Here is a 24,804-nt window from a genome sequence, read left to right as displayed (position 1 = left end):
TATATATATTTATTTACTGTAAAAAAAAATCAAGCTGGACAGAAATGATAAAGAAGTAAAGTGTCTGATAAAGGTCTTTGCCACCTACTCTTTTTCCACCTACCTACTACACAGAAGTCTTTTTTTGTTTGGGGCTTTTTAAAATTGAGGTGAAATTCACATAACATAAAATTAGCTTTTTTCAAGTGAGCAATTTAGTATATGTTCACAAGGTTGTGCAAGCAGCACTTCTGTCTAGTTCCAAAAGATTTCATTGCCCCAAGATAAAGCCCCATATCCATTAAGCAGTTACTCCCTGTTCCTTCTTCCCCTGGCCCCTGACAGCCACTGGTCTGCTTCCAGAAGTCATTTTTGCTGAACGTGTGTGTCCAGTTCATCTTGCATTCAGACCCCCACATCTGTAATAGCTAGCATTTCCTAAAGGGTGAAAGGGTTAGTTGTTTAGTCATGTCCAACTCTTTGCGACCCCATGGACTGTAACCCACCAGGCTCCTCTGTCCATGGGAATATCCAGGCAAGAATACTGGAGTGGGTTACCATGCCCTTCTCCAGGGGATCTTCCTGACCCAGTGATTGAACTCAGGTCTCCTGCATCGCAGGCAGATTCTTTACCATCTGAGCCTTGAGGGAAGCCATTCACCAAGCGCTTACTGTATTCTGGGCACAGTTTAAGTTCTCCAGTGCAGGTTATCCTCACAGCAGCCCTCTGAGATAGATGTTACTATTATGCCCATTTTACAGATAAAGTAACTGAGATACCCTGCAGTTGAGTGTCCCCAGGTGGACACAGGGAGCCGGTGCCCGAGCTGGCATTTGAACCCAGGTGGCTGGGGAGCTCCCATGTACAGGGTTTATTTGACACGGATAGAATCACATCTTTCAGCCATTTGTGTTGTTCTCACCTTCAGTGTGGCGTGCATCACCACGCTCTGGGGAATAGTCGAAGCTCCTAAACACAGGAGACTCAGGTGGATAGTGGATTCATTTACCATGGGCTGGATAAAAATCCATCAACTTGGCAATTGTACCTGAACTTTGGAATTACTGGAACTTATGGAGAAGACAGTGGCAGAAGATAAGATGGTTAGATAGCGTCACTGACTCAATGGACATGAAATTGAGCAGAGTCCAGGAGATAGGGAAGGACAGGGGAGCCTGGCGTGCTGCAGTCCATGAGTCACAAAGAGTTGGACACGACTTAATGACTGAACAACAGCAGCGACAACAACATGAGGCCTCTAGTAAGCCCCACAGAGGCCCCTGCCATAGTGAGTGGGGCCCATAGCAGCCTGAAGACCAAGCAGAATCCCGAGGGAGCAAAGGGAGGCTGCCCCCAGGTATGAGGTAGGTGCCCTGTGCACCTTCCCAGCCCCACCACAGCACCAGATCAGCCTGGCAGGGTTAGAGGGGGCAGGCAGGGAGACTGTAGTCCTCAGGAAACTAGATCTGTTGTTTCATTCCTCCCCCACCTAAAGGCTTTCCGTTTTGAACTGACTGAAGGCTTCAGAGCAGATGATGAAACTGCATAGAAAATAAAATTGGAGACTCACACCAGCAGGTGTTCTGGTCAGCATTCCCAGGCTGCAGGCCTGGTTGGTTATCCACTCTCCTATTAGGATCTGAGGGGAGGATGTAGCTGAAAAACAGGCCCAAGTGCAAGGTTGCAATGCTGAGGTTGGCCATTTTCTGGACCTTTCTGGGTCATCAGGAGAGGTGTGTCCAGGCCTGTGTGTAGATGAAGGTGGACCAGAGAGTGAGGACCCATCCCAAGGCGAACTGCATTGGGTGTAAGTCATGCCCACTTCATCAGATGGTTCAATCCTCAAAAAGTTTGCGATAAACCCTACTCAAAACAATAGTAGTGGTCTGTGTGGAGCATGCTTATTAATGTCAGGCCCTGTACCAAATACAATGAGATTGTCATCTCATTGAATCATTGCAGCAATCCTGCGAGGTGGGCTCTGCCATGATCCTCATTTTACAGATAATGAAACTGAGGCTGGAGGGGGACTGCCCTTGTTTGTGCTTCCCAAAGGCAAAACCTCAAAGGCTTCCCAACCTGAGGGTTTGATTGCAAGTGGTTTATTTGGGAGGTGACCCTAGCGACCACAAGTGGGGGAAATAAGACAAGAAAGTGGAGACAGCTAATAAAATCAACCCTAATCCTAATAAAGGGCTTCCCTTGTGGCTCAGCTGGTAAAGAATCTGCCTGCAACGTGGGAAACCTAAGTTCAATCCCTGGGTTGGGAAGATCCCCTGGGGAGGGGAAAGGCTACCCACTTCAGTATTCTGGCCTGGAGAATTCCATGGACCATATAGTCCGTGCGGTCACAAAGAGTCGGACACGACTGAGTGACTTTCACTTTCACGTTCATGCAGGTTACCCCAGGGCACATGGAGCTGGCTTCTCCTGGGGCACTTTGGGAGCCAGGGCAGAACACATATCTCAAGGTCATTCCCCCCAGAGGGCTGAGGGAGCTGGTGTTATTGACCAACTCCTGAGAGCCGTTGGTTCCAGGCAGTGGGGGGTGATGTTTCATGTTCCAACACCTCCCTTCTGCTCTCAGTATGAGAAGCTCTGACTCTGGCCAGAAATAGCCAGTGGGCAAAGAGATGCCAATCTGGCTGTTGGAAGCAGGGCTGGGGTCCGCTAAAAAGAGTGGGTGGGACTCTGCCACTGGGAGTGAAGTCACCTGTCCAGGGTCACACGGGTAGTGAGTTACAGGGCTGAGATTTGACCCCAGTCCTAGCTAAGCCAGAGCACACCCCTCACAAGGGTGAAAGTTCGTAGCAGGAAAGAAAAAGAAGTGACTTTCTGAGCTCAACCAATACCAGATGGGTGTGGGTATGAGACATGTACAAAGATGGGTGAACTATGACCTTAAACACATATGAAGATGGGTGAACTTTGATCTTACCACTGTTTTCTCAGAGTGTCTGGGAGGGCGAGTTCTGTGCATGGATATGAATGAGATGGCACGGGGAGGAGATGTCTAAGTGCTATGTGAAAGGTAGGACAGCGAGGGACCTGGAAGAGGGAGGGAACATGTCCAGGTGGGCTGATCCAGGCAGACTTCCTGGAGGAGGCAGATGCTGAGCCCTGTGTCCAGAGCCTTGAATCTGATCCCAGGAGTGAGACCACAGGCTACTGTTAAGACCACAGGTTGGGAGCTGGAGGAGGTCAACTGGGCCCTTCCCACTGCTGCCCCCTTACTGCCCCCTCCGTGGCCACAGGGATTGGGGCAGCCCTGGGGACCATAGAACTGAAGGAGACACCTTCTGTTCCCTTCTCTGCCCTCACCCCTTCTTCTCCCCTTGAGCTTCTGTATTTTCAAGCAGAAAGCAAAGCCCTGAGGCCCATGCCCTGATACAAACTTGTCCCACTTTTACCCAAAGTTGTTCTTTGCATGATCTTATTAGATTCTCACAGTGACTTCTTTCTGGTCCGTGTTATTGGCATTTGCATTTCCAGATAAGAAAATGAAGGCACAGAGAAGTTAAGTCACTTGCCTGAGGTCACACAGCTAGAAAGTGCAGAGTCTGCACGGTGTGATCTGCAGGGATGCTGGGAAGGCCCTTTGCTGTATAGTATCACTCTCAGGGAACTGTCTGAATTTCCATCAGTGCAATGGCTTCATAGTTTTTAAAGATACAGACACTGAATAGCCCCCAGGCTGTGAGAGTTCAGAGGGTCCTCAGAGATCACACGGCCCCACGCCTTCATGACACTGGGGAGGGACAGTGCTTCATCAAGTCTGGGGCCAGTGGTCAGGAGACTGGAGATTCCGCCCCTTTGTCTCAGTTATCTGTATGACCTTGACCACATCCCCACCCACCTACCCCCACCCCCGTCCAATCCCTCCCCATCTCCTGCAGCCTGCTTCTCTGATAAGGTGCTGGGAACATATTGGCCCATTTTTGATTTGCATGGACTCAGAGCAAGGCAGTCAAAAGCCACCTTTATTCATTCTACACCCAAAGGGTGGGGTATTTTTTCTTTTAGTTTTATTTTAGAAGTCTTCCATTTACAAAGAAGTTGCCAAGATAGTACAGAGAGTTCCCTTGTGTACTTCTCACCCAGTTTCTCCCACTGTTAACATCTAACATTAGTCTGGTACATTTGTCACAGTTAATGAACCAATATTGCTGCGTTATTATTAACTAACACCCACAGTTGTATTTAGATTTCCTTAGTTTTTACCTAATATCATTTTGTGTTTCCAGGATCCCCTCCAGGGCACCACATCATATATACTCAGTCTTCTTAGGCTCCTCTTGGCTGTATGTTTCTCAGACTTTCTTTGTTTTTGACAATCTTGACAGCTTTGAGGAGCACTGGTCAGGCGTTTTGTAGATTGTCCCTTACCTGTGATTTGTCTGATGGTTAGATGGGGATTCCCTGCTGGCTTAGATGGTAAAGTGTCTGCCTGCAATGCAGGAGTCCTAGGTTCAATCCCTGGGTCGGGAAGATCCCCTGGAGAAGGGAATGGCAACCCACTCCAGTATTCTTGCCCGGAGAATCCCATGGACAGAGGAGCCTGGTGGGCTACAGTCCATGGAGTCACAGAGAGTCGGACACGACTTCCCTTTCACTTTCACTTAGACGGGGGTATGGGTTTGAGGGAGGAAGATCCCAGAGCCAAAGCGCCATTCTCATCCCGTTGTGACTAAGGCACGTATTATCAACATGACGTCACTGTGGATGTTGACCTTGATCACCTGTCAGGTTCCACTGTGAAGTTACCCCTTCCCCTCCCCCTTCCACACCATCCTCTTTGGAAGGAAGTCACTCTACACAGCCCACAATCAGGGAGTGGGGACATGTGCTCCCCCTCCCTGAGGGTAGAGCATCTATGTAAATTATTTGAAATTCTTCTGCACAAAGGATTTATCTCTTCTCCTCTATTTATTTATTCAATCAGCTACTTTATCAGTATGGACTCACAGATATTTATTTTATGCTTTGAGTTATAACTCAGTGTTGTTGTTGTTGTTTAGTTGTTAAGTCATGTCCATCTCTTTTGCAACCCTGTGGACTGTAGCCCACCAGGCTCCTCTGTCCATGGGATTTCCAAGCAAGAATACTGGAGGGGATTGCCATTTCCTTCTCCAGGGCTCCAGCGGATCTTCCCGACCCAGATCAAACCTGCATCTCCTGCACTGGATTCTTTACCACTGAGCCACCAGGGAGGCCCATTATAGCCTCATACTACTCTAATTATTTTGTTGCTCAAATTGTTTCAACCTTGGCCACTGGGAGCTCTTTCAGTTGGTTCCTGTGTCCCTTTTGACGAACCCCCATCTTTCTGTGTGTGTTTTACCTATTTGTTTGTTTGGAGCACTTCCTCACTTTCTTACACTACAAGATGCTCCAGACTATCTTATGTATTTCCTGCCCTAGTTCTAGGCTAAGCCATTTCTCATTGGAGAACAATGCTAGAAACTAAGATCTGGGCACTCAGTGTTGCTACTAGAGTGTCATTGCTTCTAGACCTCAAGGTGGCCTTTTAATGAATGAAACCTCTTGCAAGATTGCGTTATGTAGTGAGGGGTTAGCAAGAGTTGCAGTAACCTGAGTTGTGATATGGACCAGCCACATTCAGGGCATCTTCCTCTACTGTGAGCCAAGGATACCAATTCCATTCAGTATGAGTTTGGCAAAAGCATCAGCGAAGCCACTTTTCTCCCCTTCAGGGTGCTAGGACCAGGGAAGAAGACAGCCAGCAGGTCTGCTGTGTTGCCAAGTACTATCTCTCATCTTTCCAACAGCCCTGCAGAACAGGGAGCGGGCTCTCTATTTTATTTATTTATTTTTAATTTTTATGTTTTGGTCACACTGTGTGGCTTGCGAGATATTAGTTCCCCAACGAGGGATCAAACCCGGGCCCCTGCAGTGAAAGCACCAAGTCCTAACCACTGGACCACCAGGGAATTCCCGAGGGCTCTCTATTTTATCAGTGAGGAAACTCACTTCTGACGGTAAGGAACCTGCCCTGAGTAATATGGCTACTAAGTGATAGAGTGTGATTTGCACTAACTGCCTTCAAAGACTTAAAAAAAAAAACCACAGTGTCTCAGCCTCATCCCCAAAAATGCAGATTTCTTTGGTTTAGAGTGGGGCTCAGCCATCAGCATGGTTTCAAGTTCCCTCGATGATTCTGATGTGCAGCCAGGATTGAGAAACCCCGCTCCTTGCCAGTCTACAACCTCGTTGTATGTAACGAAGGTGGGCTGCATGTCCAGACTGGGCTTCGGCCGCCGGCCCCCCAACCTCCACGGGCACAAATGCCCCTGCACTTGTGGGCTCCACAAAGAACTAGCCACTTCTGTCCAGCCTTGAAGAGCGTGATTGGAAAATTTCCCCAAGCAACTGGAAAATAGTCCTAAAATAACAAAAGTGGAAAAGCAGACAGCTCTGGATTGACTGGGCCAAAAAGGGATAGTAAAAACAAAACCATTTATAGTGTATTTAGCTTTGGATTTTTATGTATTTATTTGGAGAGAAGGAAGGGCATACAGTAGCTGTGTTCTCTCCCTAAGCATATTCTGTCCCAGCTGTTACTGAAATCAGCTGGTCTTCCCAAAATTCATCATGCTGACTGAAGGTGGACAGGGAGGGGCTCACATGCCAGCTAGGGGCTCAGCCCTCCTGGATTGCAGTGATTTACCTATAAAACTAACCCTGAGTTTTGGAAAGATCCCAGGACACTGATGCTGGGAGAGAATCTTCTAGATGGAAGGAGTCCTGGACCCTTTTGTCCCTCTCCCAGACTAGATTGGAAAAGCCAGCTCAGAGAGGGGAAGTGACTTGCTGAAGGGCACAGCAAGCCAGGGTCAGCACTAGGAGGGACTCCGTGTCCTGCCTCACAGCCCAGGGCTCTGGCCACGACCCTGCTGTAGGCTTCAGAGGGTGGGGATGAGCGAATCCTAGCTCTTCAAAAGAAAACTGGGTCCTCAGAGCATGGGGTGGGCGTGTCACCCCTCAGTTTGTACAGTTGAGGGGAAAAGGATTCTTCTACTTTTTTGCAAGTTCCTAATTTAGTGTATTGGGGGAGCTGACAAAAGGGGAAAAAATAAAGAGGGAACAGAAGGAGTGGGCTGACTCAGATGTCGGCTCAACAAGGCACCAGATGACGCTTCTACCCGTAGAGGAGAGAGGTTAAGTGAGGACGCTAGGGCACAGCAAGCTTTGGCCCCACTTAATCAGGGGAGGCTTTTGGGAGGACTTGCTCAGGGAGGGTCCCAGTGTGGGCATGAGTGTGATCTGCTCCATCCTAATAACCCTGGGCAGCCCGCATTCAGGGATCCTGGAGGTAGACAGAGAAGGCCCCGGGGCCTGGACTTGTCACCTCGTGTTCCCTCTCTGCTCACCATGAGCTCATCCTTTCACTCGGGGCTGAGACATGAAGTCTGGAGCTGCTAGTGAGAATGTCTTTCCATTTCCAAGGTGCCTGGTGCTCAGCATGTTACCTTTCTGACTATAGAGCCATCCATGAACGAGAGGATGGGAATGCCACCTCCGCACTGCAGGGGACTCTGAGGCAGGTAGAGACACCATACATTGTGTGCATGCTAAGTCACTTCAGTTGTGTCCAACTCTTTGTGACCCTATGGATTGTAGCCCACCAGGCTCTTCTGTCTATGGGATTCTCCAGGCAAGATTACTGGAATGCATTGCCATGCCCTCCTCCAAGGGATCTTCCCAACCCAAGGATCAAACGCAAGTCTTATGTCTCCTGCATTGGCAGGCAGGGTCTTTACCACTAGTGCCATCTGGAAAGCCCCATACCATATATTGGGTGCTTATTATATAGCAGGCACTCTACTGAAGTCACCTGGGCACTTTCAATAATCCTTTGAGGCACTAGGTCAGCTGGGAATGCTTTCAGTTCAGGTAATACCTAGCCTATGGTAGCTTCAACCATAAGGCGACTATTGCTTACCTAATGAGAAATCTGGAGGCTTGGGGTCTAGGGCTAGTTTAGTAGTTAACAGATGACAGTGAGAGACTTTATTTTTTGGGCTCCAAAATCACTGAAGATGGTGACTGCAGCCATGAAATTAAAAGACACTTACTCCTTGGAAGAAAAGCTATGACCAACCTAGAGAGCATATTAAAAAGCAGAGACATTACTTTGCCAACAAAGGTCTGTCTAGTCAAAGCTATGGTTTTTCCAGTAGTCATTTATAGATGTGAGAGTTGGACTATAAAGAAAGCTGAGCACCAAAGAATTGATGCTTTTGAACTGTGGTGTTGGAGAAGACTCTTTAGAGTCCCTTGGACTGCAAGGAGATCCAACCAGTCCATCCTAAAGGAGATCAGTCCTGAATAGTCAATGGAAGGACTGATGCTAAAGCTGAAGCTCCAATATTTTGGCCGCCTGATGTGAAGAACTGACTCACTAGAAAAGACCCTGATGCTGGGAAAGATTGAAGGCCAGAGGAGAAAGGGATGACAGAGGATGAGATGGTTGGATGGCATCACCTATGTGATGGACATGAGTTTGAGCAAGCTCTGGGAGTTGGTGATAGACAGGGAGGCCTGGTGTGCTGCAGTTCATGGGGTCACAAAGAGTCAGACACGACTGAGTGACTGAACTGACTGATGTCTTCAAGACCCAAGTTCTTTCCACATTTCTGTTCCCTCATTTTCAAGGTTGGCTTTCAAGGGTCTTGGGTTTGTCACCTTATGGTTACAAATTAGTGGCTGCAGCTCCAGCCATCTCATCCATTCAAAAGCAGGAGGTCATGGGCAAAAGGCTTTCTTCTCTTAGGATCAGTCTTTTTGTCAGGGAACAGATGTTTTTGCAGATCCTTATTGGCCACTCCTGACTGTGAGGGTAGCTGGGGAAGGGAGTGAGTGGCAGAGGTCAGTTACCAAGGAGAGGGAGGGGACTGGTTCTCAGGGAACTAACTCACAGTGACCATCACAGACAGGAACTATCATATTCCCATTTTGCAGAGCAAGGAGCAGCCCTGGAGCAGTCACACAGCTCAGAGTGACCAACTAAGGACCGAACTCTATAGAGTCTGGCTCCAGAGCCCGTGGACTGAAGTCTTACACAGAAGGGCCCCAAGGCCCAACACTCTGGATCTTCCCCTTTCTCTCTCTCTTTGCCAGTCCTCTCCTGTGCTGTTTTCTCATCTGTACAAGGGGTAAAATATTCTAAACCCCAGGGAAGGAGTTGCTGTGAGGTATTTAAAACCTCCAGCCAGGTGTCTGGCATAGAAACATGATCAGTTGATACTTGGTGGGTTGGCTGGGTTGGAGGATACATAGGAGGTCACAATCGCAGCCTGCAGGTCACTGGCCTTGCATTCTTGTTCTGGCTCTGCCACCAACAAGGATGTCTTTTTGCATCTCTGGGTCTTGGTTTCTTTAGCTGTAGAGTGAGGAGCTGAATACATCTGCAGCTTTCAAATTTCCCCACTGAGCTCTGGGGGCCCCTCAGCAGCACCTAATAGAAGGAAAGTGGGAGGTACCCAAAGGATGAGGCCCCACGTCCTCATACCCCACAGCTATACCATTACCTACTGTGGCATATCAACCACTCCAAGGTCCAGTGGCTTGAAACAGTCGTCATTTGACTTTCTCAGGATTCTGTAGGTCAGCAGTTTGGGCTGGGTTCTGCTGAGTGGTTCTTCTGCTGGTCTCTCCTGGGATCAACCAAACGGCTCTAGTCATCTGGCAGTTTGACTAGGTCTGGATGGCCTGAGATGGCCTTGACCACCTGTCTGGCAGGTGGTGCCAGCTGTGGGCTGGGCCTCATGATTCCAGCAGACTCGCTCAGCCTTCTGCGTATGATAGTTACGGTTCAAAAGGGTGAGCATGGAAGCTGGCCTCTTAAGCCTAGGCTTAGAGCTCAAGACCACTACTGCTGCTGCATTCTGTTGGTCAAAAGCAAGTCCCAGGCCAGCCCACCAGGTGCAGGGAACTAGATTCTACCTCTTGATGGAAGGAGCTGCAAAGAATTCCTGCCCATTTTTAATCTGCCACATAGATGATCTTTCATTCTGTCTTCCTAGCTCTTTGTTTGGAAGAAAATATACATAGTAATAATCTTATTAATAAGTATCATTTATTTGTCAGATGAGATTGAAAGTGAAAGTGTTAGTCATCCAATGTGTCCAGCTCTTTGTGACCCTGTGGACTGTAGCCCGCCAGGCTCCTGTGTCCGTGGGATTCTCCAGGCAAGAATACTGGAGTGGGTTGCCATTTCCTTCTCTAGGGGATCTTCCCAATCCAGAGATCAAATTCAGGTCTCCTGCATTGCAGGCAGATTTCTTCACCATCTGAGCCATCAGGGAAGCCCCTATTTGCAAATAAAAATCTTAGCATCTGGTTTAGTGCTCAGTAAATGGTAGCAGTCTATAATAATAATAATAAATATCTTTAAGTGCATACTCTGTGCCAAGCATTCATATACATGGTCAACAATTCTCATGGAAACCCTGAGAGATGGATATTATTATACTCAGGCTCAGATGAGGAAATTGCGGCCAAAGAAGTAAAAGTAACTTGCCTACGGACACACAGCTGATCAGAGCTGGGATTCAAGTCCCCCTGGGGGTCTAAAAAGTGGGCTTCCAGGGGGTGGGAAGGTAGAAAGAGAAGTAAGATGGGCTTGGGAAATTTGCACATGGACCTCCCCAAGGGTGCTGGAGTGGAAGCTCTGGATGGCACACCCAGCCCATTAGCCTTCTGGGTACTCACCTGCAACGACCACTGTGGACAGCATCTATGTAGAGGATAGGCAGTGGACACCCAGAGAGGATGAGGGGCAAGGGGAACATGGGCAATTTACTCAGATGCTCTTCTCCTGATACCAGCTTTGGCTGAACTCTGCTGGGTTTAAGCACAGGAGTTACACCCTAATCTAGAACACTTTGCAGGAGTTACCACTCGGCATATGTTCTTACAGTGAGTCGTATAATGACACTGTTTTTGAGGTGCTATCTGTGAATACTTCCTGGAAGGGATCCTGTGACTAGCTGAGCAGCTAAACCTCCCCAAAGGGGAATGCAGAAGAGACCATCTTACTCCAATGGATAATGACCAATGCAGACCACTGACCGGGGTTCTGCCTATAGCAGGCCCCTGTCAGTGCCCTCTCCCTCACTGCCATCTGGGCAGGAAGGGTCAGAGGACTCCTTGAGCCTCCCTCACTTCTCCCCCATAACATTCATCTCCCCAAACCCCTGACCCAGTGCATTATCTTAGTTTTTCAGATAAGAGGACTTGGCCATGGCAGAAGGAAGTGTTACAGGAGGCTCTGTGGCCATGCCAGAGGGTGGGTGTTGGGCACTCAGAATTGGGAAGCTGAGCCCAGCCTGGGGTACTTTCCACCCAGTCTGCACCCCTGCCCTGCAATGACTAGTTAACACAGACTCGATGGCAAGAGATAAGTGAGATGTTCTCGGTGACACCCAGGTCTTGCTTCTGCATTTCCTGTTTGCATGGCCTTGGGTTTCTTTAACCCCTCTGTGCCCTGAGTCTTCACCCATCAGAAGGAATGATAATAGTGCCTACCTCACCCAGCCATGAAGGAAGTGGATGATGCAAGGTGTAAGGTACCTGGTCCAGAGCACAGACGTCAGCTGCTGTTTAAATTTCTGCTCCTTACTTGCAGCTGAACCCCTTCTCAAGGAAATCCGTTCTGAGTCTTTTTCACAAGAAACACATGTGGTAGACTGAGCCCTAGTTCTAGATGGAGCCTGAGACTGGGAGGTTGAGGAATGTAAACCAGCCATGGTCAAGGAAGGCAGAAGCAGATAGAAAATTAATTCTTAGCGAGCATTGGTAGAAACCCTTTTACCCCACTGGGTGCCTCCCTGTGTAACATCTCAGTTACTCCTTCCAACACAGAAGGGCAGGGCTTTGGTTTCATTTCTTGTCTCTGCTAGGTGGTCATGGGTGTTATCCCAATTTACAGATAGAAACACTGAGGCTTAGAGAAGCTACGGAATGACCCAGGGCCACAGAGCTCATAGCAGGCTGCACAGGGCCCTCTGGGAGCCCAGGAAGAAATGCAGATGGTGACAGATCTTGACTATCACATGCAGATTTGACTCTTCCTGCAGTTGGAGGAGTTCCTGTCGGAGGGCTCTTATCGTCTTTCTCTCTGTGGAACAGGAGGGTGGAGAACAGGGCCAATGTCTCAGCAGAGTAAGGAAATCTAGAAATAGTTACATGCTGGGTGTGAAAGAGCCAGTTAGGTCGCAGGGTGGCATTGCAGGAGGTCCCAGTTGAAGCTGCCAGCGGTGATTTGTCATTGCAGTCAGCCTAGGGTGGGATCGGCGGGGGTCAAATAGTCCAGGAAGAAGGAAACCATCAGTAGAATAAGATGTCTGCATTGGAGACTTCCCTGGCAGTCCAGTGGTTAAGATTGCGCCTTCCAATGCAGGGGGTTATGGACTTAATCCCTGGTTGGGGAGCTGAGATCCCACATGCCTCATAGCCAAAAAACTAATCATAAAACAAACAATATTGTAACAATTTCAATAAGAACTTTAAAAATGACCCACATCAAAAAAATAAAAATTAAAAGATATGTTGTACTGTGGCCCTGACCCTCCATAGATCTCTCTCTCTTGCTCTCTCTAATAAAAAATTGTCCATAAGACTGTTCTATACATCAGTGTCTCTTTTGCTGTCTCGTACACAGGGTTATTGTTACCAGTCTTATGGACTCTGTGGGAGAGGGAGAGGGTGGGAAGATTTGAGAGAATGGCATTGAAAAAAAAAAAATTGTCCATCCTTCTGATAGGAATCCTTATTATCTTGTTTCATTTTTGTTTGTTAAAAAAAAAAAAAAAAAAAGCTGGCTGGTGGCATTTTCCCCAGTGGGTCATGTTTGAAATCACTTCCTTGCCTCCTGTGCCATTCCTGGCACTCCAGGATGGCAAGGGGCAGCTCTGCTATGTGCACGTGCTTCTGAACAATGACCTGGGCTTGTGTCTCCTCCTACCCACACCCCCCAACACACATATGTACGCCACCCTTGTAAAGGGAGCTCTTGTCCTCCAACTAGAATTTATGCTAGTTTGGTTTCAGTTCAGGAGGGCGTCAGCCTCAGCTCCTGCCTGGGCTCAGGGTTGAGGATCCAGCTTTGCTGTCTGCCTTCCCAGGGGCACCCCTGGCTCCTGCTGGGCACCCTTCCCATGCCCTGCGCCTCAGAGCTCCAGGAGGGGAGCCCTGAGTCCAGTTCAGCCCAGAGTCCCTTCGTTCCTCACTTACCCCACCCCCCACACACACACATTCATTCACACATTGATGCACTTGTGCACACACTCACACACATTCACTCTACTCTTGAACAGTTCTCTGGTATCAACTGTCCTACAGTTGTAGGATGTCCTACAATTCAGTTCTGACACTACCCAAAGTGAACACAGACCCCATAAGTTAAAGGGACGGTTCCTCCAAAGACTACGCTTAACTGCAGATGCCAGACACAAATGGGGTCCCCAGGATCCTCACACTTCTGACTTGGCTACAAACATGGCCCCCTCTTTAGATTTGATAATTTGCTAGAAAGATCCAGAGGACTCACTGAAAGCACTATGCTTACGATGACAGTTTGATTATAAAACTCAAGAGCAGCTGAACGAGACACACAGGGATGAGGTCTGGGTGGGGAGGGCCACGCGGAGCTTCCATACCCTCTCCCCATGGAATCTGGGCACAGCACCCGCCCCACATATCAGTGTGTTCGCCAACCAGGAGATTAAATCATTGCCCCGGACTTGAACTCAGTCTGCAGTCCCTCTTCCCTCCCCAGAGGTAGAGGTGGGTCTGTGGGTTCCAATCCTCTAATTATGTGACTGTCTTTCTGGGGCAGCCCCTTCTTTAAGGTCCCACCTGAGCCACCTGTGAACATAAACTCAGATGTGGTCCAAAGGGGCTCTTTATGAACTGTGAAAGACCCCCATTGTTCAGGAAATTCCAAGGGTTTCTGAATCTCTGTGCCAGGAACTGGGGACAAAAACCAGATGTATTTTTTTATAGCACCCACAGGCTTATTCTCACACACACATACTCATTCTCTCTCTCTCTCTCACACACACACACACATACTCATTCTCTCTTTATCTCACACACATACACACACACATACTCATTCTCTCTTTCTCTCACACACACTCACTCACTCCCACATTCCCTCACACATGCTAGTTCCCATGGATTTGATAGGTATGAGGTACTTGGATCTTGATGAAAGTGAAAGAGGAGAGTGAAAAAGCTGGCTTAAAGCTCAACATTCCAAAAACGAAGATCTTGGCATCTGGTCCCATCACTTCATGGCAAATAGATGGGGAAACAGTGGAAACAGTGACAGACTTTATTTTCTTGGGCTCCAAAATCACTGCAGGTGGTGATTGCAGCCATGAAATTAAAAGATGCTTGTTCCTTGGAAGAAGAGCTATGACCGATCTAAACAGCATATTAAAAAGCAGAGACATTACCTTGCTGACAAAGATCCATCTAGTCAAAGCTACGGTTTTTCCAGTAGTCATGTATGGATGTGAGAGTTGGAACATAAAGAAGGCTGAGCTCCGAAGAATTGATGCTTTTGAACTGTGGTGTTGGAGAAGACTCTTGCGAGTCCCTTGGACTGCAAGGAGATCAAACCAGTCCATCCTAAAGGAAATCAGTCTTGAATATTCATTGGAAGGACTGATGCTGAAGCTGAAACTCCAATACTTTGGCCACCTGATGTGAAGAACTGACTCATTGGGAAAGACCCTGATGCTGGGAAAGATTGAAGGCAGGAGAAGGGGTTGACAGAGGATGAGATGGTTGGATGGCATCACCAACTTGATGGACATGAGTTTGAGCAAGGTCTGGGGGTTGGTGATAGACAGGGAAACCTGGCATGCTGCAGTCCATGGGGTCGCAAAGAGTCAGACACAACTGAGCAATTGAACTGAGCTAATGCTAACCTATATCTCTGAAGAGGAGCCAAAGTGACCTCTTTTCTTTGAAAGGTGCATTCATAAGGGCAGTTCAGGTCCAAGTGAACATATCAGTTCAGAGATGTTGCTGCTCACAGCAGGCGAGGCTGTGCCAGGAGTGCAGAGAGGCACCTAGAGGAGAGCCTACCTCCTGCTAGGTCCCCGAGGAGGTGCCTTCCAGGTGGGGTGCCGGCACCCCCACCCACCTCCCATTTCTGCCCCAGAAGCCTCTCTACAGCCTTCCTCCACTCACTGGGTTCTCAGATTCTCTCCAGCCTGCCCTGTGCGAGGAGAGGCTAGTAATCTCATTTCTGACCTCAGTTCAAGGACTAATGGGTGCCTTGTGTCCCTGCTCCCAGGAAGCACTCTCCCAGAGAGCAGACACTTAAACCAAGAGACCACCCTCTGTGGGCTGGGCACGGGGATCAGGATCTCGAGCTAAAGGGCCTGAGCTCAGATCCCAGTCCCATCCTAAAGAGCCTGGCGGGCTATGGTCCATTAGCAGAAAGTGTTAGTCGCTCAGTCATGTCTGACTCTTTGTGACCCCGTGGACTGTAGCCTACCAGGCTCCTCTGTCCATAGGATTTCCCAGGTAAGAATACTGGAGTGGGTTGCCATTTCCTCCTCCAGGGGATCTTCCCGTCACAGGGATTGAACCTGGATCTCCTAAATTGCAGATAGATTCTTTACCCACTGAGCCACTAGGGAAGCCCCAAGGGGTTACGGTCCACAGGGTCGCAAAAATTTGGACATGACTGAAGCAACTTAGCATGCATCAACAATTTAATGACATTGAATTAATGATTCTAATACTATAGCATTATCATCATAAATTTGTTGTTGTTCAGTCACTAAGTCTAGTCTGACTCTTTGCAACCCCATGGACTGCAGCTGTTCTTCACTATCTCCCGGAGTTTGGTCACTTTCATGTCCATTGAGTCAGTGATGCCATCTAACCATCTCTTCTGCCTCCCTCTTCTCCTTTTGCCTTCAGTCTTTCCCAGCATCAGGGTCTTTTCCAGTGAGTCAGCTCTTCGCATCAACTGGCCAAAGTATTGGAACTTCAGCTTCAACATCAATCCAGTAGTAATCAGTTGCAATGGCAGGGAATTTGGAGCATCTCCCAAGAGGTAGTAGGACAGTGCCTTGGAGGGAGAAGGAAAGAAGCGCCATCTTTCTGTTCCTCCAGAGCCTTTTATGCATGGGGCCATGTACTCTGGAGGTCCCAGGGGCCTGCTTCCCAAATTTTTCTCAGCATCTTTGACCAGGCTCCTGGTCTTCAAAACTCTAGCCTGGGCTCTTGGGAGGGGCTTAGACCCCTGGTTGAGGTTGGAGGAGAGGGGGGATACAGTGACCACGTCCTTTCTCAGGAAAGGAGGGACTGACCCTACCCTGGGGGGAGGACCATTCCTCTCCCTCTTCCCCAGGGGGACACCATGCCCTGGAGGCTGGGCAGATTCCAGAAGGCCTCTATTATCACCTGGAAGGAGGGATGAGCCTGAGTGGGGCCAATGGAGAGGAAAGAGAACATTTTTAAAACCACAGAGGCTGTGAAAGGAAGCAGGGGCTCCCTCCCCATGATGGCCTTCTGGGGTTGGGGGGCACAGCCCCAGGGTGGCTGTGGCTATGACAGGGGAAAACTTCAGAGTCACAGGCTCTTTAGCTGAGCAGAATGGTCGTCTGGAGAGGAGAAGTAAAAGTGCTGCTGCTAAGTCGCGTCAGTCGTGTCCAACTCTGTGTGACCCCATAGACGGCAGCCCACCAGGCTCCCCCATCCCTGGGATTCTCCAGGCAAGAACACTGGAGTGGGTTGCCATTTCCTTCTCCAATGCATGAAAGTGAAAAGTGAAAGTGAAGTCGCTCAGTCGTGTCCAACTCTTTGGGACCCCATGGACTGCAGCCCACCAGGCTCCTTCGTCCATGGGATTTTCCAGGCAAGAGTACTGGAGCGGGTTGCCATTGCCTTCTCCGAAGTAAAAGTGAGGCATCTGTAAACACACTGGCTCTGATTTAGACTTCAGGTAATGCTTGGTTACGACAGCACAAATAGGTCCTCGGGGCTCAGAAGCGTCATTTTCGACTAGAGTAAATCCACAGGAGAAGAAAGGACTAGTTCCCCCCATGCGGGATGTGGGGAACAGAGAAGGGCTGCATAGCATGGGGTCTAGAGCGTGGATACCAGTGACCTAGGCTGAATCCCAGCTCTACCCCATCAGCTGTGAAGCTTTGGCCAGGAACAGCCTTCAGGGTGTGTCCTGGGGCCCAAGCCCAAACGGGTATTCCCTCAGTCTGTCTTCACACCAGCCCGAAGAGCCAGGTCCTGTTAGGGTCAGGGAGCACCTTCCATCATCTGTGCAGCAGGGATAACAGCAACACTCACGTCACAGGGTTATCGGGAGGATCAAGCAAGTAAACATATGCAAAGCATTCCTAACAGTTGCTGTCACAGCACAAGCTGTATATTAGTTATTTGCTATTTTTGTTTCCATGGGAAAAAAATAGTGTGACTTGACTAATATCTATGATTGTTTCCAGCCTCCCCTAGAGCATGTGCGCTAGGGTGTGAGTTGAGATTCAGCCGTTATGTTTGTGCTTTTCTAAAAGTAGTCCCCAGACCTCTACCTGTACCAGATTCAGCTGATTCCAGACCCAGACCCACCCCCAACAAACCAGCATCTCAGACGGTGGGGACACAGGAATCTGCCTTGATTTAGTTGAACTCCACTTCCACACACAAATGAGAAACCGAGGTTCAAGGCTCCATGCCACATGTGCCAGGTGACACATGGCTCTTGGGACAGAACCCTTACTTGTCCTTGGGAATGCTAGACTCCACCACCCTGCCTCTTGGTTTCTGGATCCTTCCAGATGACTCCCATCTCACAGCTGTCCTTCCAACCTCCTGCCACATCTTTGACTCATGGAGTGCCCTCTTCCTCCATTGCAGACGTTCCTGGTCCGCCGGGACAGCAGCTTGAAGCACCTGGTGCTCTGTGTCCACTTCCCTTCCCTGAACGAGAGCTCATCCGAGGTGCTCGAATACACCATTAAAGAAGAAAAATCGAGTGAGTACCATCTTCCCATTCTGCCTCCAACCACACAGCAGCAGCAGATGCTACACCCTGTAACCACAGACACTCCTCTCAGGCCAGAAGGCTCTAAAGTTAGAAGAAGGGGGGAAGCTTTCATCTGCTGAAGTTGTTTGGCTCAGTTTGTTCTGAACTCGGGTTTATCACTCAAAGTCAACGTGTTTGCACTCACCCGTGTCACAGCTCGATGGCTTTGCTTCCTCAAGGCCCCTGTGAAGTTTCCTTTTGTTTAGGTCATGCTGAAGAAAGGGAAGGAAAAGAGGGGAAATGTCTGGGGCCCTGGATCCTAGTGCCAGCTCAGCACACAAACTGTGGTCTTGGACAAGTCACTGAACCTCTCTGAGACTCAATTTTCACATCTTTCTAATGGACAGAATAGTCTCTTCCTGTGTGTATCCCACTGCCTTTGTGAGGGTCAAATGGACAAGCACTTTGAAAAACAAAAATCCTGTGTGTGTGTCCAGGGGTGCCAGGAGGCAGGCTTAGGCCTCTGGAAAAATGTTTGGGGAGCGCAATCAAGGGTTGGTTTGTGTGAAACTGAAAGTGTTTGGGCTTCCCCCTCCTCTCATGCGCCATGCCAAGTATTAAGATCCAAAAAGCTTAATTGAAGAAATCTGTAGACTATTCTGAGCACGAGCTCAGGTCCCTTATAAATGGATCCAACAGTGTGGGAAGCTTTTTATTCTTGGTTAGCAGCAGAGTAACAACAGTTTAAAAAAGATAAAATATTTAAGTGTTTAGGATAGAAATACATAAGGTAATCAAATGTTTGCATAATTGAATGTTAAATGTTGTTGTTGTTTAGTCACCAAGTCGTGTCCAACTCTTTTGCAAGCCCATGGACTGTAGCCTGCCAGGCTCCCCTGTCCCTGGGATTTCCCAGGCAGGAATACTGGAGTGGGTGGCCATTTCCTTCTCCACGGGATCTTCTCAACCCATGTCTCTTATGTCTCTTTCATGGGCAGGCGAGTTCTTTAGCATTGAGCCACCTGGGAAGCCCAAATGTTATACACATACAGTAAATATTTTTACAAATATTTATTCAGTATTTTAGGGTGCTTGTTTCTTAAGAGACACTTGAGCCCAACAGTGGGAAGATGCAAAGATGAAAAAACAGAGTTCTGGCCTCAAGGCTCTCCCAGTCTAGTTGGAGGGTGGGGGACATGGTGGGTGGGAAAGACAGAGAGCCCTGCCCTTGCTGTGCAGTGTGACAGTTGTATCTGCACAGGGACCTCCAGCTCAGGGGCACCGAGGCTGCAGACCATGGTGGGAAGGATTCTGGGAGGATGTGAAAGAGAAGGGGATACAGGCTGGATCCAGAAGAGTGAGGATGTCAATTTAATTATATGCTAATTTTCTAGCTCAGAGGCAGAGGAGAAAGCAAAAGCAGGGGCAGATTTCTGTTCTTGCCAAACACTGAATGGGTGAAACATCATCTACTCATTTGTGTATTTAGCAATTGGTTATTAAGTGTCTCTGCATGGTGTGTGTAGCTGCGATAGCACTAGGGACACAGCTGGGAACAAAACACAGGCCTTGCTCTGAGAGAGGAGACAATAAATGAGTCAGTGATGTAAGGTGATCATCCCATGGAGAGTCATGCTATGGAGAACATGTAAGCGGGAAGATGAGCCAGCTGCTGCAATAACAACAAAAATTGGAATAGCTTGAGTTCGATCCCTGGGTCGGGGAGATCTCTTCAAGAAGGAAATGGCACCCCACTCCAGTATTCTTGCTTGGAAAATTCCATGGACAGGGGAGCTTGGTGGGCTACAGTCCACAGACTTGCAAAGAGTCAGACACCACTGGGCGACCAACACTTTCAAACTCAAAAGTAGCTAGTTCCTGATCATGTGCAAGATTCCTGGTCAGTGGGGAAGGCTCATTCAGGGACCCCACCTTGAGCATGCAGCTTCCAGTTTCCTGTGGTTGCATGTGCATGCATGCTAAGTCACTTCAGTCTTGTCCGACTCTTTGCAACCCCATGGACTGTAGCCTGCCAGGCTCCTCTGTCTATGGAATTCTCCAGGCAAGAGTCCTGGAGTGGGTTGCCATGCCCTTCTCCAGGGGATCTTCCCGACCCAGGGATCAAACCCTTGGCTCTTCTGTCTCCTGCATTGGCAGGCAGGTTCTTTTACCAGTAGTGCCACCTGAGAAGCCCTCCTGTGGTTGACTCCATGCCAACCACATGGCATGCCTTCCACATGGTAGGCTGGAAGGGAAAGGGGAGTTTTGTGGATAGGTCTTACCTCAATGCCTGTAAGTGGGTGTGACACTTGTGCTCACATTTCATTGGTTAGAACGTCCTCACGTGGCCACACCCAACTGCAAGGGGGACTGGGATATGTAGTCCAGACATCTGCTGCTGCTGCTTCAGTCGTGTCTGACTCTGTGCGACCCCATAGAGGGCAGCCCACCAGGCTCCTCTGTCCCTGGGATTCTCCAGGCAAGAATACTGGAGTGGGTTGCCATTTCCTTCTCCAATGCATGAAAGTGAAAGGGAAGGCACAAAAAGCCGGGATCTTGGTGAACTGCTTGGAGTCTGCTCTCAGGGTAAAGGGTAAGGAGTGTGTGGGGTTGTTAATTTATACAGCAACCCTTAATGACTCCTGTCCTACAGCATCCAGCAGGGAAGAAAACGTAGGGATCTCAGAGAAGAAGGAGAATGTTACAGTTTCCCCAGACCAAACGTGGTAACTACAGAAGGAGTGAGGTTGTTTGGGGCACCTAGTGGCTACACAGACCCTGGGTGCACTATTGATCTGGGAAAAAGACAGCCATCAGCCTTCCTGCTTATGGACTCATTAAGTGCTGCTTCTTATGGAGAGTAACCAGGCTTTTGGGGACTTGGCTGCCCAGAGTACCTACAGGAATCAAGTATCTACAATCCTTTAGAAACTCAGGAGCCAGTTGTGCTCTTGAATTTCAACACCAACTTTGGGAAAGTAGCTGAAAATGGGGGTGTTGTGGTTTGCCGGTTACACATCAGCACATGTGCAAGAAGTGGAAGGGGGGAGCACAGTTTCAAGTGCAGGCCGACCAGGGAGCCTTCGTGGAGGAAAAGGAGTTGGGCTGGATGGATGGAATGTCTAGAAGCTCTGCTTTCCGAAATCCTTGGCCCCCGAGCTTCTTTTCCCACCTCCCTGCCCCATCTCCAGGGTAATCACTTCTCGGTCTTCCCACCCCAGTGACAGTCTGGCTGCCCCAGGCTTTTGGAGCTTGGTTGGGAAGCACGCACAAGGTCTAATCCATGAAACCAGATGTCACATCTGGTCGTGTGTCTCATTCTTGAGTAGGAGCCCAAGGAATACGCCAAGGCATTCGGGATGAAGGAAGCTTCCTTCTCTGATTTCATGTCTTCCTCCCGGGGCCACGTGGTAGAATCCCATTTTCCATTTTTAAACCTTTAAAAATGTATGCTCAGCTTAGCTGAAAAGAGCATCAAAACCCAAACCAAACATCCTTCGTGAAACATAACTCTTCTAAATCACAATTCGTATCCATTCCCTGTGACTGCACAGATGTTGTCAATAGGTTTGTATGTGTTTCATTTTGCTCTTTTTTTTTTTTTTTTAAATTTTACTCCTCTGCTCCCCAAACCTCAATCCTGAGGTCTGCCTCGAGAGAAACCAGACAACAGCAAGAAAGCAGCAGGTGGCGTGTTTCTTTGCCACATCGCTTCGCCGCTTCCACCTTTGTGCTGTCTTCCTGTGTGGTTCCTGCTCCTTAACATGATGGTCAAGCACAGACCAGGGAAGCCACACTGCCTGTGTTGGAATCGGAGCTCTGCCTTTAACCACCTGTGTGACCTTGGGCCCCTTGCCTAACCTCTCCAGGCCTCTAAGACGGGGATGATAATGGTGCTGCTCCCATAGCGGGCTGGAAGGAGGAGTTAGTGTATCTGAAGTGCTTAGGGTAGTCCCCAGAGCACCCTAGAGGGTAATAACTGTGTTTGTTATTATCACTGTTGTTGTTATTGCTGTTATTATTAAGGCTCCTTCAGGATTAAGGCAAAAGGAGTAGAAGAATAAGCCTACACACTGTGCTCCAAGGCTCTGGGTATATCCCAGCCCAGCTTGTGGGGCCTCACTGTAGTCCTCCGTGGGGGGAAGGAGCCACCATCTTCTTGCATCCTCCCGTGGCCATGGTGGCTGCGGTGGGGGGTGGCCTGAGGAGGAAGTGGGCAAGGGAAAGGCCCAGAGCCTGGACCTGGGACCTTTTGTTGGGATTCCCCACACAGAGCTGAGGCGAAGGAAGGAGACAAGGGGATCCCCCAGGAAGTGGGCAGTCGGCCTCATCTGTGGCCGGCCTCTGTTGGCCTTGAATGAGAGAGACCTTTGCAGACCCCCTCTGTGCTTCTGTGTGCTCGGGTCATCCCCTAGTTCCTTGTTAAGAGTTTTTTGGCGAAATCCGGAACCAGTCCGCTCAGGCTAGCTATGCTGTGGTGGCGAACAGCTCTGCCCTGCAGAGGCTTCTATACCCACAGCACTGCACGCTCAGTAAGCGAGTGTTTCTCAGTCACATCACATGTCAGCTGAGACTCTTTACAAAAACATTTCACTCTGCAGTCTGGGCTGAAAAAGCAGCACCCAGAGAGGGGAGGGTGCAGAGGGGACGGAGAGAGATGGCAGATTTATTCAGAGGTGGCAGAAGTCACTTCCCACCACATCTCATTGGCCAAAACAGGTCGAATGGCCAGACCAGACACAGTGGGATGGAAAGCATGGTCCTCCCGCCAGTGTGTGACTGGCACGGAGGGGTGGGGCTGTTTTAAACAACTGTTGTCACCTATTGCATTCCCGATTCCCCTCTGTGCTGCTCCAGGGTGACACGTGCGTCACCACTTAGCTTCATCAGGGACACTCAGAGGCCAGACGTGTATGTGTGGCAGGTAGTGGCTGAGAACTGGCAGAAAAGACGTTGGCTCAGGGGATATAGGAGGCGAAGGGACAGGACCCAGGATGGATGGAGGTCTGACCAGTCTCCAGGTGCAGCCTTGCCCCTTTATGGCTGAAATTAACTAGCTGGCTGGGGGACACGAGCCATCTTTTTCATTAATCTGCACCCTTGAAGATGGCAGCAATGACACCTTCGTGTGCCGGCATTTTCCCCTGGCTGATACATAACAGAAAGTCGGTTGGCCCCATCTGCAGAAGCGGAATCATGAGACAGCAGCGGATGGTATGGTCTGGCTCCTACAGGAAGTGACTGCCCAGTACTCAGTCTGAGCCACTTGGCCTCGTTTCGGGACAGCCCCACTTCCCTTCTTGCCTAGCCCCTATTCCACACTGACCCCTGGCATTAGAAAGGCTGGCCTCTTGAACTCAGTTAAGATTTCTTCCTGTTTTTGAGCAGATCTCCCACCCTTGGGCCTGTGATTTGGGGCCAAGTAGTTGAACGAGATAAATACACTTGCCCTTGGGAACAGAGCCCACCTCAGCGGTGAATGTTGTGCTGATTGGTGCTGATGATTATCACCACTGGATTGGGGGACCTTTCAAACCAAGGAGGGGAGCAATTCTAGATGAGTCCTCCCAGGCAGTAGAGATCTGTATGTATGGGATGGCAGAGTGTCACACAAATTGCCTTTGAGGTCCACACTGAAGATTTGCTTTGGTGCTCTTGGGTTTGACCCTTTCACCAACTGACCCATTATCCTAGAATGAGATTTCACCTGTATTTGGGCCAAAACCTATTGAGTCCATAAAAAGGTAAGGAATGATTATGTTAAAGTCAGGGTTGGTATGAAGAAGGCAAGCTGTTGATATTTTATCAGGCAGGGGGCATTGTATCATGGTGAGTCTTGTGCTTTTGTCAAGGCAAACCTCTTTTGAGATCATGAGCTTTGGAAAGACTGACAGTTCTAGGTTTTTATTCTGTCCCTGGCATCTTCTGACAGTAGACAAGTATCTTAACATCTCTGTGCTTCAATTTTCTCGTCTGCAAAATGGGAATATCTGCAGCATGGCTGTTGGAGGATTGATGAGTGAACACAGTAGGGATGAGAGGCACTGCTGCCTGGCACATAGGAAGTATGTGCCTTGGACCTGTGATATTGTGACCTACAATTAGAAATACACACGGTTTTCATTCCCATTCCTGGCACAGAGCTCCCTCAGAATTTTCTAAGTAATAAGGGCCGTAACTGTAACTTGAGACACGTAACAAACCCTTTCAACCACACCTGAGTTTATGTCAATGTGGTGACTTTGGGAAAGTACCTAAGGATGGGGGTTGGTTGCCAGGAAACCAATCATTTGATTGGAATGTTGGAAATTTCAGTTCCACTCCCAACCTCTGGGAAAGGGAGAGGAGCTGGAGGTTGAGTATCTCTGATGGTCAATGATTTGATCAATCATGTCTGTGAAATGAAGCCTCCATAAAAATCCAAAGGGACCGGGTTCAGAGAGCTTCCTGGTTTGTGAACACAATGGGGATTGGGGAGAGTGGTGTGATCAGAGAGCAGAGAAGCTCTGGCCCCTTCCTGCATATGTTGTCCTGTGTGTCTCTTCCATTTGGCTGTTCCTGAGTTATATCTTTTAATACAAACCGGTGATCTTGTGAGTAAATGGGTTTCCTGAGTTCTGCAACCCACTCTAGCAGATTAATTGAACCCAAGTCATCAGAACCTCCGATCCCATAGGTGATTGGTCACAAGCACGGGTAACAACCTAGACTTGTGATTAGTGTCTGAAGTGGGGTGGGTGGGGGTGAGTCTTGTGGGATCTGACGCTGTCTCTGGGATCTGACACTGTGTCTA

The 24,804-nt window shown here is 48.9% G+C and overlaps 1 protein-coding gene across 1 annotated transcript in view; it reads left to right on the top strand.

The window, feature by feature from the left end:
- RIN3 (Ras and Rab interactor 3) overlaps positions 1 to 24,804 on the top strand; it is a 136,412-nt gene that overhangs the window by 42,140 nt on the left and 69,468 nt on the right. The window contains exon 3 of the mRNA XM_025271502.2: positions 17,903 to 18,020. Coding sequence (XP_025127287.1) covers positions 17,903 to 18,020 — 118 coding nt within the window. The remainder of the gene's footprint in view (positions 1 to 17,902; positions 18,021 to 24,804) is intronic.

The sequence above is a fragment of the Bubalus bubalis genome, chromosome 20, assembly GCF_019923935.1.
Source record: "Bubalus bubalis isolate 160015118507 breed Murrah chromosome 20, NDDB_SH_1, whole genome shotgun sequence".
NCBI lineage: Eukaryota > Metazoa > Chordata > Mammalia > Artiodactyla > Bovidae > Bubalus > Bubalus bubalis.
The sequence above is the reverse complement of the archived record's forward strand: the minus strand, read 5'-3'. Positions and strand labels throughout refer to the sequence as shown.